Raw genomic sequence first — 13,856 nt, forward strand, 5'->3', positions numbered from 1 at the left:
AAGGAATTATGCAATTGGCATATAAGATGAAGAGACCTAATCCAAGGTAGAGGGACCACAAGACCTACCCTGCGGAGGGTTCTAAGTGGTGGTTAGTAGAACTGTGCTTGTTTCGGTCTCTGGACCATTTGATACTCTCAATTTTTCCATCCTCTCCCCTGATGTGAATATTTAGTCTGGAGCCTGAAACCATCAGTTTGGTAGTTACAAAAGAAAGCTTAACTGCTTTCTGTTCAGTGACCCTTTTTATTGGTAAAATTTCACACCTGTTAACCTTTTCTTTTCTTAACAGCTTACTCTTTGAAATTACTCATGTGTTTAGCAATTACCATTTTATTTCAACCTCCTTATATATATTTAAAACCAAGTTACTGCCAGGAATCATTGTTAAATTGAGGATCATTTGGTTGCAAGGAACAAAAACGGATTCAATGTACTTAACAGAATATTGGAGTGACATAGCAGATAATGTCATGGATATCCACAGGCAGAGAATGCACCAGGGTTTCATGTGTTCCACGCAAACATCTAGGAAGTTGGGTATTGAACTTTCCTCACCTGGACTCTCCCCTTTGCTTATCTCTTTGCTTTTCTTCACTGTCTTCTTCATTTTCTTGCATGTCTAGAACCTGACAGCACTCACGACCTGAGCCTCATTGTCCACCACAGTCTAGCTGATTCACTCCCACATTACTAGATGAAAGAATTTGATGGGTTAGCCTTGCCTGTGAATCACATGCAATTTGGTTTTCTTGGACTATGTAACAAGGTACCACAAACTGGGTGGCTAAAAACAGGCATTTGTTTTCTCACTTCTGAAAGTCGAAAGTCCAAAATCAAGTTATCCATGGGGTTGGTTACTTCTGGAGGGTCTAGGGGAGAATCTGTACCACGCATCTCTCCTTGCTTCTGGTGACTGTAGCTGTTCTTGGCTTCCTTTACTTGGACACACGTTGCTCTGATCTCTGGTTTCCTAGTCGCATAGCTTTCCCTTGTGTCTCTGTATTTTCTTTCTCTTACAAGGACACTAGTCGCTGGCTTTAGGACCTGCACTAATCTATGATGATCACATCTAGATATCTGTACCTTAATTACATCTGCCAAGACCCTTACTCCAAATAAGATTATATTTTCAGGTTCTGGTTAGATCTGTCTTCTGGAGGTCCAGCATTCATCCTACTTCAGGAAGTATACTGAAGGGATACTAGAATGGCTTCTACGAATCTGTCCCAGGTGCCACCAAATGTCTGGCTATTACACTTCTCTACACAGAACATAATTTCGTACATCTTAGTGTTCCACTAAAAAGTTCCTTTCTCTTATTTTGGGGGTGGAATTAATGACTCCCTTTTGTCATTTTTTTGTAGCACTTTGTACACGCCTCTTTGGCAGCCCTTGCCATATTAGTTTATAGCATTCTGTTTACATGTCTCTTTTCCCCGCTTAAATTGTGAACTTAAAAAAAATTGTTTTAAATGTTTATTTTTGAGAGAGAAAGCATGCACGTGCAAGCAGGGGGAGGGGCAGAGAGAGGGAGACATAATCCAAAGCAGGTTCCAGGCTCTGAGCTGTCAGCACAGAGCCCGATGCAGGACTCGAACTCACGAATCATGAGATCATGATTCAAGTTGCTCTCCTCCACCAGTTCACATTAATCTTCTCTGTTGCACAGATGTTATTTGTGGTAATTCTGTTCTCTCTCTCTCTTTTAATGTTTAATATTTGTTATTTTGAGAGAAAAAGCTAATGGCGGAGGAGCAGAGAGAGAGAGAATCCCAAATAGGCTCCATGCTATCAGTGCAGAGCCCAATGTGGGGCTCGAACTCATGAACCGTGAGATCATGACCTTAGCCAAAATCAAGGAGTCAGATGCTTAACCAACTGAGCCACCCAGGCACCCCTGTGGTGTTTATGACCTATAAAGTTGCTGAGAACACTAAATTATTGAATAAGACACCATTCTCTCTAGGCAAATAACAAGATTGAGTTCCTGCAAGCCTCTGGTTACAATTATGTCATTAGTTGATCAATATATAACCTTGTTTTATGTGTGTTTTGGCTTAAAGACACCTTATTTAATATATATAGTTGTGTAATCCATGCCTAAATGAAACTTAGCTAATATACATATTTTCTCTGTAAGGCACATCACTTCTTCCACTTGGGAACACTAGCCAGCACCTTAGACCTGTTCTCGAGGGCCATTTTAAACAGCAAAACCACCAACAAAAATGCAGAAAACATGGCTCTAAATAGATGATGAAAAGGATATTTGTATATAGTATGAGATTAAAGTGTCATCTTGTTTCACCACAGCTGGGAACGTGAACATCAGGTGACTCTGTTTTTGCCAATACACATGTTTGCAAATCACTGTGAAAACATCTAGAGTATTGATTTCGGGGGTACAAATTTTAGAGGGTGGATTTGCAAACATGGAATCCATGAATAATGGAGATAGATTGTATCCACCTGGTGTCTCAAATTCCTGAGCCATTGTGTGATTCCACCACCCAATTCTTCATCTTGGCACCTCTCTGAGGCATTTTTAGGTTCCAGCTTTTCTTATTTTTACCAATTCAGTTACCACTTGATTCACTTCTCATTTTCCCCAAACTTGCTGCCATCCTTTATTTCATGTGTTATTTTCTCTGCTCCCGTTTATTTCTCTGCTCCCGTGTTTCTATACCTTTCCCATAATTTTTGTGGAGTTTGCTGAGAGAATACAGATGAATTAATCAACAAATTCTTACCCAGGATTTTATGTCATACCCAGCACTTTCAGTCAGGTGTTACACATATACTGGGTGTTTACTAAGTACTTGTTGAACAAATTAAAGAAGTGCTCTTTTTTTAATGTTTATTTTTTAGAGAGAACACAAGCAGGGGTGAGGGGCAGAGAGAGAGGAAGACATGGAATCTGAAGCAGGCTCCAGGCTCTGAGCTGTCAGTGCAAAGCCTGACGTGGGGCTCGAACCCACAAGCTGTGAGATCATGACCTGAGCTGAAGTCAGACCCTCAACCAACAGAGCCCCCCAGGTGCCCTAAAGAAATGCTATTTTTATGCATAAGTTTAGTGATGGTAAACAATAAATGGAGTTTTTAATATCTTATGTAGGTAAGGGACTACCTCTTTGTCTCCTTATTTCTGATAAATTCTTTGACTTAGGGAAACATTGCCTGAAGATGATGGGGAATGGGTTTAAAATAAAACAGGCTGGAAGGCATACTTTGTTTTAAAAATAAGTTTTCTTTCCCTTTGCATCATAATCTCTTCCTTAATCTGTTTACTTCCTTTACAGTTTTGTCAGTTGCAAAATAAGGTAAAATTATAGTGCTCACATGAATCCCAGAAATAATCTAATTTAAACTTTTGATTTGTAGGAAACTGAGGGTCAGGCTACCTTAGCTCAATTCTTTGCCCCACCACTAAGTTTGGACAAGTTTCTCAATTGTTTTGGCCTCAGTTTCCTCACCTGTAAAATGGAAATAAACATACTATCGATAATTTTAAGATTGTTGTGAAGATCAAAGGAGATAAATAAAGTTCTTAGTACTGTGCCTGACAAGTGGTAAGATCTCCACATATAACTATCATAATAACCTGCTAAATAAGCAGCTTAGGTAAATAAGTGGTTTAGTTTGGGCTCCTGACTCTCAGTTTAACATGTTTTCTTTTAGATATAAATTAAAATTATAAACCTCTTTTCTGAGTTAGCTACTATTATTTTCTTCCCTTCATCTCTTTCATTTAAAGATGATCACATGATGCATATTTCTATTTCTCTTTTCTAGCTAAAGATATTCTCAGCATATCACCCATTACCACATTTTTAATCACTTCCTGAAGAGAAAATTTAAAATTTAGTCATTCCTTTTAATTGTTTATGACACTTTCAGATGGTATTTTTCCTGTAAAGTTGAGTACTCTCACAGAAGCACATTTTTTTCCAGTTACAATAATGTACTTCACTTCCCAGCATAAATGGGTTAAGTGCCACACTGGCTTGGGCTTTGCTTAAAAGCAAAGAGAAAGCTCCCAGACAACCAGAGAGGAAATAGTCAAACATCTCTATGTAGATAAATTCCAAATTTCACTCCCTGTCCTAACATGGTCTGTAGGGGACAGAACACTTTTGATGGGGATCCTTGAACCGGCAGGACATCTTCTGGATACCATAGAGAGGTGAGTGCCACATTCAGAGTCTAATAACTCCAATCCTTGCAAATTGGGCCTCTTTTTCTATTATGTGAGGGTCTTTTTCTGCTTTCTTCAGTGAAATTATGGGTCAGAACCCAGCACATAAATTACTCCTTAGTTAGACTGCTCTTTGGTAATTACAGGGAATCTCATCTTTGGCAGCTAATGTTTTAATGTTTGTTTATTTTTTGAGAGAGAGAAAGCAAGCTGGGGAAGGGCAGAGAGGGAGAGAGAGATCCCAAGCAGGCTCTATGCTTTCACTGCAGAGCCCTATGTGGGGCTCGAGCTGACAAACTGTGAGATCATGACCTGAGCTGAAACCAAGAGTGGGACACTTAACTGACTGAATCATCCAGGTGCCCCTTTTGGCAGTTAATGTTTTAAAATGCTGCAGCAGGGGTGGAAATCATGGGGGCCAGAGGTCAGGGGCTGGTGAAAGTATGTGAATATAATGGATTTATCTTTCTGAAACTCTAGGCTAGAGAAAATTAAACCTAGGAAGAAAGGTTCAAAGGAAGATTCTTTTGTGTATTGGTGTTTTGTGGCAGCAGGGTTGAGGGAGAGTAAATCACTAATAGCTACTGTTTTTGGTAGAAAGAGTCTAAGCTTTGGAATAAGACAGTCATGGGTTTGAATCTCAGTGATGCCACTTATAAACTAAATGATTTTTGGACTGGTTACATAATATCACTGAGCCACAACTTCCATATCTATAAAGCGGAGATAATAATATCTTCTCCATAGGGATTTTTAGTAGACCAAGATATAATTTGTGTAATATAATTAGCACATTGGAGACTCTCACTATCACATCACAATTATGTTTTTGCCAATCTTGCTGCTAGCATCTCAAAATGTTCTTTGTATGAAGGCACCTTGAGTGGATTTATAGATTTTGAAACTGAATGTGGTATTTTGATAGCTTTTTCTTTTTACATTTAGATACAATGGCACATAACATTAGCTTTAGGTGTACAAAATAATGATGTATATTTGTATATATTGTGAAATGATCACCACAATAAGTCTAGTTAACAACCATTATTATACATAGTTAAGGAATTTGGTGGGACTGAATGAGGCTGGGCAGCTTGCTGCTTGCTTCCTCTCTCCCATCAGTAGAGTTCACGGGTTCTTAATTAAACCTGCAGCCAGAGTGCTGTCCCTAGAATTTATTCCTTCTTTTCCCATCCTTTAAAAACCCAATTCCATGCTATGCATGGTTTCTGACACAGAATGGATATCAACATACATTAAGTGAATGTATGAATAAATGAATGAAAGTAGGACCAGCGCTGGGAAAACACATACATTTTTGTACAAGTGTATTCAGATGAAAGTTTGCATCTAGGATGCACCCTTGAGTGGGAACTTTTGAGTTGCCAAAGGACACCTTTGTGTGTGTGTGTGTGTGTGTGTGTGTGTGTGTGTGTATAATGGAATGCTAGACAGTAAACTCCCCACACACTATTTCTTTTGCTTTGGTCATATGAGATAAGATGCAGTAAGGCAGAGATAATTTAACATGTTAGCATTTTTAGCAGAAACTGGCAGAGGAAGTATCTCCTCCTTTGTTTTTTGCTTCTTGTCCCCAGTGTGCATAGCCAGTAATAATTCCTTGGGTTTGTTTCCAATCCTTCTAAAAGTAGCTATTACTGTGTTTATACCTTTAAGGATAAGACACCACAGGTTACTTAAGTGGCATCACTATATATTCTCAGAGTCCTTTAGTCCAACATGGAATATTCATAGTGTTTTTTGAGAATTCTGGGTCTCCATTAAATGCTGTATTCATCTGAGGTCCCATAATGAGATGTATATTTCTAGGAAGTGACCTTTTATTGAAGACAGTTGTTCAAAGCTGCTGCATTTTAGAAGTTAGGGCTGATGACCAGGGAGTACAGGAAATGATTTGCTTTCCTCCAGAGCAAGGCATAATCTTTCTGAATTTTCTGTGGCCCAGAGTGTTGGTACACCTGGAATTGCTTAGATTTAGGAAGGCTAATTTACCTCATTTAAGACTTCAAGAGACTGATGTGGGTTTTTTTTTAATACAGATTTTCATGAAATTATTCTTGTGCCTAAATTCAGACAATAGCTTAGAAAAGGTAGCCTAAAAAAAATAATTTATGCATGTCTTCATGTAAGCACATGCTTTCAAGTAAGTTTTAAAAGAAAAGTTTCCAGAGCCTTAGGAATCTATCTTTACCGCCTACCGGTTCTGATGAAGGTGATATGTGATACCAATCACACCCTCCTCCTGAACTGTCAAAGTTCTCTCCAATTTGCCAGGGAATGTGCTAAAACAGCAGAGCACAAAGTCCTCCCCTACATAGTAGATCCATTTGCCATGGGGAGATAGCACAGCTAACAAAGTCACCACCTTCTCTGTTATTGGAACTAAAGCTTTTGTTACCTGCATGTTCATGAGGACCACTGTGTTTGATCTGTTGGACACCACAAAGTGCTCTGGGTTTTTAGGAAGCAGTATCACACTGTTGACAGTGATATCTGTCCCTGTAGTACTGCCTAGAGATTTAAAGGTATTTGAACATGATGTGGTCTTCATATCTTTGCTGTGCCATCATTGGTGCAGGATGCACCAATAATGTCATCTTGTGTAAAAGTTGTTTTACTAACAAAGGAAGAATAGCCATGAAATTCCTTCAGGGTTTTCCCAGATTTTAACATTTAAAAAATCTTTTTTAAATGTTTAATTTTGAGAGAGAGCACGAGTGGGGGAAGGGCAGAGAGAGAGGGAGACACAGAATCTGAAGCAGGCTCCAGGTTCTGAGCTGTCAGCACAGAGCCCAGTGCAGGGCTCGAACCCATGAACCATGAGATCATGACCTGAGCCAAAGCTGGACGCTTAACTGAGCCACCCAGGTGCTACATCCCAGATTTTAAACCAGGAATTCTAATTGGTCAAAAGAGGCACTAAGGATATGACTCCTATGATAAGAAGAGTGTAGACAGGTGACACCTGTACTGTGTGCCCAAAGAAGGAGAGGATAGTCTTTGTAATGACTCACATCCCTTGTTCAGGGTCTCCTCCTCTAAATCATTCATCAGAGAAGCATTCACAGAATCACAGCACTGGTGGAGATTTGTAGTTTTGAGTTTTCTTTCATCAAGATTGTGGTTAGGTCTAGCAGTTGCCTTTTTTGGAGTATACCACTGCAGTACCAGGAAGTTTCATCATTTCCTCCAGGAGATAGTACTCTACCAACTTCTACCTTTTTTAACCGTCAATGTTTTAAGGTCTGAGGTGAGCTCTCCTTTTTGTTCTCAAAGTCTCCTTCCATTTAAGATATAATTAGTCAAGTAGTTTCCTGCAACTAAATGACAATGATGGTTTTCCAGGTCCACCTGAGGTTACACCCAGATTTTTCTTGGCTGGAGTTTAGAGTGTACTCAAGCTCTTCAAGTGCATATTTACCCACTGGTTTACTCTCACAGATAACTACGATGGCTTTGTACACAGATTTTGCTACTTGAACTCCCAACTGAACTTATTTCTAAGTCCCTGGGAGGCACCTCACATTTGTTCATATCTACTACCCACAAGTAATCTCTTTGTGGTGGTCCTCTGGTATTGGAGAGAATGTGGAAAAGGCACTGGAGGATAGGCAAATGGTAGAATGAGGGGCACTCATCATATTGCACCAATTGTTGGCTTTCTGCAGTCATTAGAGTCAAATGAGTCATTGGCTCATTTCTCTCTTTAGATGCTCTGCTCTCGTTGCACTATTAGAATTACAGCACTTACCATGTGGTATTTGCTATTACTATCCATGATTCTGTCTCTGCAAGTAAATCTATGGTTCTCAATTCTTTTTTTCTTCTCAGACCCATTTGGAGGGATATGATTTGGAGCCATCAGTAGTAATAGTAGCTCACTCTGGACTGTGGCATCCTCTCCACCCTCTGACTCCCTTTCCTTGTTAAAAAAAAAAAATCACTGAACTAGGGACACCTGGGTGGCTCAGTCGGTTAAGCATCCAACTTTGGCTCAGATCTTGATTTTGCATTTCACAAGTTCGAGCCCCACATCCGGCTCTGTGCTGACAGCTCAAATCCTGGAACCTGCTTCGGCTTCTGTGTCTTTGTCTCTCTCTCTGCCCCTCCACTCATGTTCTTTGTCTCTGTCTCTCTCAGAAATAAATAAACATTAAAAAAAAGCCACTGAACTAGAGTGAAATTGGGGGCAGGATGATCTTTTATTCCAAGCATCTGATGTGTGTCTGGGACATTGCTGAATGAACAACACAATGCCAGAGGCCACCAGCTGATTCAAGGGAGAGTCAGACCTAGAACGCAGGCAGTGTCAACTTCTAGAATGCTCCTCTCTTCAACTACTGTAGTTTTTCTATCTTTGTCTCTGAGCATGATTTAGTACTGTTGATTTTTTTCAGAAAGGGTCTTTTTAAATTCACAAATAATAGATGGGTGTTCTCATTCCCATTAAAAACATTCCCATTGTTTTTAAAATATTCAACAGTTAACATTGATGAGATTTTAAAAACATAAAACCCCATGTTAGAATAACAATTTTAGCTTTAATATCTATAATTATTCATTTACTCAATTACTGAGAATTTGAGCTTTAATACAGTTTTCATGGTTGGACCTCCCTCCATTTCCAGAATGCTTTTAGATCTAATATAAAGGTGTGACTTCTAGCTAAGAAATGGAGAAAATTAAGACAATGTTCTGAATAATTAGGCACTAAAAATGCCATTAGTATTACATTTAATTTTAAAGAACACATTTATTCTTTATTTAAAAATTGTAAAATTTCTCTTTGTTTTGTGCTCATTAAATCAAAACATTTATTTCCTGAGAGAATAGCTACTGCTGTTGAGTAACATGTGTTTACTATTTGCTATTGTGGAACCAGCAAACATTGTTTCCTGATGGTATTTTTATTATTATAGACCCAAATTCTTTCTGCTTTATTGCCATAGGCATTTTCAATTAGTAAGATATTTCAATTAATTCGCGTAAGAGAAAATCTTATTCCTTGTGGTTTTCTCCAGAAATGATGCTTGTGAACTTTTCTCAAATGATTTGTTGAGAACTCCTTTTTTTTCTTATAATCTGTCAAATGAAAATGTGGCATCCTTTATCTCTTCCTGAAAAGAGTTCTTCCTTTTACATTTGCTTGATTATTCCACCATCTCACGTGGGATGAGATAAGAAGGAAGCAGCCTTTTTGTCCTAATCAATTCCATTACCAGTATTGTATGCCTACCATGCCTACCTTAAGTAGGTACTTAGGTAGTTAGGCTTCAAAGAGAAATAAGAGAAGCTTCACTATTCAAAAGCACTATGTAGAGAAGCCAACAGGTAAACTGTTAAACACCAATCTGTGTGACACATGCTAAGGTATAAGTGGCATGGAGAAGAGTTGGTATCCAGGGAGGAAATGGCTAGCCAACTCCATCTGAGGCTTCAGGGAGGTGTTCAGGGAAGGTTAGCCTTGAGATGAGTCTGGAAGGTGGGATTAGTTTGCCAAAAATGAGGCTAAAAGGACATTGTAGGCAGAAGGAACCACATGAACAAAGTGTGGGGATGTAAAATACCATGACAATTTGGGGAAATTGTGAGTTCTATTTGGCTGCTGTGTTTAGGGCGTGAGGCAGACACCAGATGATGGTCTCAGATCTATACAATCGAGAGTACTTACTTCTGGAGTATATTTTTCGTAGCTGGTGTACTTTTCACATTACATAGTAGAATGAATTATGGACAAATTAAATGTTGACTGGGGTTGATGCAGTAACTATGAAAGGATCTATATGATGATGGCCAAAAATATAGTAAGATGAAAAAAAGATTCTGCCTGAAACCCCCCAGAATCTGTCATTGGAAATGGAGTTGTTTAAGAGATAGGAAACTAACTTTTGACTGATGACGTTTTCAGTTCTCTCCTCAGCCTGCCTGCATTGACTTGGGGATGATGTGGGCCCACGCACTGTGGACACTCCTCCTACTCTGCAAATTCAGCCTGGCAGGTAGGTTGACCTGTGCCCTTTTATGGATTGTGTAGTTATTTTTAGCTTCTTTGGATAAGAACTGTTAATTTGAGTGCAAAGGGCCTCCTGGACCATGAGCGCATGTGGGTGAACAAGGGATTCGTGACCTCCCTGAATTTGTGTGGGTGGGTGTGTAGATGTTGATGTACACATATGTGTGTGCAAATTTGGCAAGATGGCCTATCACATTTTCAAAGGGAGATAAGACCTCCCAAAAGGCCAACCTCCACTGTTTTAGAGTGGTAGTAAATTCTTGTATCAATAGTTTTTGTGTGAGGAGCAGTGGTTGCATATAAACACACACAAAAATAAAAAAATATATTTTCACAGTATTTTCAGTAATTTCCAAGGATATAAAGGGAAATGATGAAATACCACATTTTTACAAGGGCCCATCTCAAGACTATGTGCCTGATATTCATAAACTACCTTGCAGATGTAATATCCGTTAGTTTGATTGCATCTTATGTTAAAAAAATTAAGACCAGAGAGGAAAAGTGGGGATTGGGTACTGGGAACATAGAGAAGGCATCATGTCATGTACCGCTTTGCTAGGGCTGTCATAGCTACAAACTGGGTGGCTTAAATGACAAATTTTTTTTTTTCTTATAGTTTTGTAGGCTAAAAGTCCAAGATCAAGGTGCCCGTAGGGTTGATGTCCTGACACCTCTCTCCTTGGGGCATAAATGGCATTCTTCTTGGTGCCTCTTCATATAGTCATCCCTCTTGTTTGTCCTAATTTCCTTTTCTTATAAGTACACCAGTTGGATTGGATTAAGGCCTACCCTAATGGCCTCCTGTTAACTAATAGCTCCTTAAGGCCCTGTCTACAAATACAGTCACTTTCTGAGGTATTGGGGGTTAGGCTTCAACATATGAATTTAGGCATATACAATAAATACCATCACACGTAGTAATTGGAGGTGACCAAGAGGCAGATAATGTCTTCCAGGCCTTTCTTTTGCCATGGCTGCCTTGTTGCCCCCTAGGGTATTCCCGTGGTACTTAGGAGTTTTATAGACAATATAGACACGTAGGCCTTTATCTCTCTGTGTCATCTAACCTCTTTTGGCCCATTCAGAAACCAAAAATTGGTCCCAGTTACCCAATTTACATTTCAGATTATGTGCATCATGGCTCCTATCAACTCACCCTTCCCCTCAACGTACCTTTTTCTGTCTCCTATCTGTGGCTTCTTCTCTTATTACCTTTTACTTGTACCATGTCTTATGTAACTGGCTCCAGTTTCCACCAGACTTCCCTTCTAGACTATCCTTCCTTTGATCTCTGATCAGCCCTGCCTTTCTTCTATTACAAGACACTTTTCAAAACACTAACTTTGGGGGCACCTGGGTGGCTCAGTCAGTTAAGCGGCTGACTTTGGCTCAGGTCATGATCTCGCGGTCCGTGAGTTCGAGCCCCGCGTCGGGCTCTGGGCTGACAGCTCAGAGCCTGGAGCCTGTTTCAGATTCTGTGTCTCCATCTCTCTGACCCTCCCCTGTTCATGCTCTGTCTCTCCCTGTCTCAAAAATAAATAAAACCTTAAAAAAAATTAAAAAAAAAACCTAACTTTGCAACAGCACCTAAGTGATATAAGCATATAGGAAAGAAGGGAGATCGGGAACATTTTAATTTTTAAAAATGTTCTTTTTGCATGTGGACAGTTCTCTGATAAGCAAGAATATTCCCCTTAGAGGAAGTTAATTAATATTTCCCTTTTTATACACATAGGGAAAATAGTTATTTTGAGAAATAGGAATATAGTTGTGGATTGTTTTTGAAGATGTGGGGCAAGGATAGATATGTACCAATGGTAAATCTAGCTTTCAGATGTCCATTTTTAAAAAATAAAAATTCTGTTTTTGAATAATTTAGATTTATAGGAATCTTGTGAAGATAGTGCAGAGAGCTCTTACATAACCCTCATCCAGCTATCCCCATTATTAATATCTTATTATACCATAGTACATTTGCCAAAACTCAGAAACCGATACTGACACATTAGTACTGACTAAATTCCAGACTTTATTTAGATTTCACTAGTTTTTTTATTAATGTTTTCTCTCTGTTCCAGGATTGAATTTAGGGTACCATATTGCATTGCATTGTCACAACTCCCTAGTTTCTTCTGGTCTGTGACAGTTTGTTAGTCTTTCCTGGTTTCTCAAGGTCTTAACACTCTTGAGTACTTGCCAGTACTCCTGGGTTTTGTAATAAGTACAAGGGAGGTGAAGTGCCCTTGTTATTCTATCACAGGTTGTGGCAGCCTTCAGATGAAGAGTTGATATCCTAATTAGAGATCATGAATAAGACCTAAAATCAGCATCCTGTTTGCCAACATGTGGAAACGGGAGGATGATAGATGTCTAGGCTCTGTGAATCATGGTGGTTCCATTACATAAAGTAAAAGCAGTTGACATGTGCAGGGTCACACTAGATAACTGAGGCTGGAAATGTAAGTAAAGCAAGCAAGTAAAAGTGAAGCCTAATATTGTTTGTTTATTTGGTTCCTTCTTCTTCCAGTTCTTTCCAGCCTCCTATTTGTGATAAAACAAATCTCAAATGACCTAAAATACATAGATAGAATGTTATGAGGATATATGAAAAGAGGAGAGAAAACTACTGATAAAATGAATTCTACCCCCAAGTCTTAGAATCCTGGATTTTCACAGCAGACCATTTTTTTACATGAGTCAGGGAAACTTGTTTATGCTGCAAAAATAAACAAGCCTCAAATCTTAGTATTCAAAACAGCAAACTGTGTATGTCCATCAGTGGTAAGTAGGATCCCAGGGTGATGAAGGCTCTACCATCCTAAGACACTGTCATATCAATGTGGATTTTCAGTGTGTGCAGGAACAGAGGAAGGAGAGAAAGGACAATTGTACACCAAAACTTAAATGCTCCTCTCATGTCATTGGCCACAGCAAGTCATGTGGCCATGGCTAATTTCAAGGGAGCAAGAAAATAAAATCTTACCATAAGTCCAAGAAGGGGAGATATTGATGAACACTGAAGATACTACTGAACTTATATTTTATTCATCACAAATCTCTTCTCTAATACTAGAGTATGGGATCAGAATACTCCATTCCAAAATATGCCATTGGGATTTTTTTGATGTGGAGGTAGACGAGAATCAACAAATGCAGTAATGAAGCCTACTCCATTAGTTTCCCACATGTATTTACCTTCCTGCAGTTTGCTACCCTTGAAAACCTAAATTCCTTTTCCTTTGTCTGGTCTCTTCACAAATTTACTGTATTTTTAAGATACTATGTGAGCCCAAGATTTAACCACCTTTTTGAGTTATTCTTCACTGAGGTTTATCCTGCATCATGTGCACTGCATATGTTAATAAACTGTTTTCTCTCTTTTTTTAAATTTTTTTTTTAACGTTTATTTATTTTTGAGACAGAGAGAGACAGAGAATGAACAGGGGAGGGGCAGAGAGAGAGGGAGACACAGAATCTGAAACAGGCTCCAGGCTCTGAGCAGTCAGCACAGAGCCCGACGCGGGGCTCCAACTCACGGACTGTGAGACCATGACCTGAGCCGAAGTCGGACGCTTAACCGACCAAGCCACCCAGGAGCCCCAACTGTTTTCTCTTTTAATC

At 39.2% G+C, this 13,856-nt stretch overlaps 1 protein-coding gene across 1 annotated transcript in view; it reads left to right on the plus strand.

Annotated features, from left to right (window-relative positions):
- Positions 1–10,136: 10,136 nt before the first annotated feature.
- The window catches only part of IL31RA (interleukin 31 receptor A), a 54,185-nt gene continuing 50,465 nt past the window's right edge, over positions 10,137–13,856 (plus strand). The window contains exon 1 of the mRNA XM_047863453.1: positions 10,137–10,218. Within this exon, the coding sequence (XP_047719409.1) occupies positions 10,161–10,218 (58 nt within the window). The 5' untranslated portion in view covers positions 10,137–10,160. The remainder of the gene's footprint in view (positions 10,219–13,856) is intronic.

Source organism: Prionailurus viverrinus, chromosome A1 (assembly GCF_022837055.1).
Source record: "Prionailurus viverrinus isolate Anna chromosome A1, UM_Priviv_1.0, whole genome shotgun sequence".
NCBI classification, from domain to species: domain Eukaryota; kingdom Metazoa; phylum Chordata; class Mammalia; order Carnivora; family Felidae; genus Prionailurus; species Prionailurus viverrinus.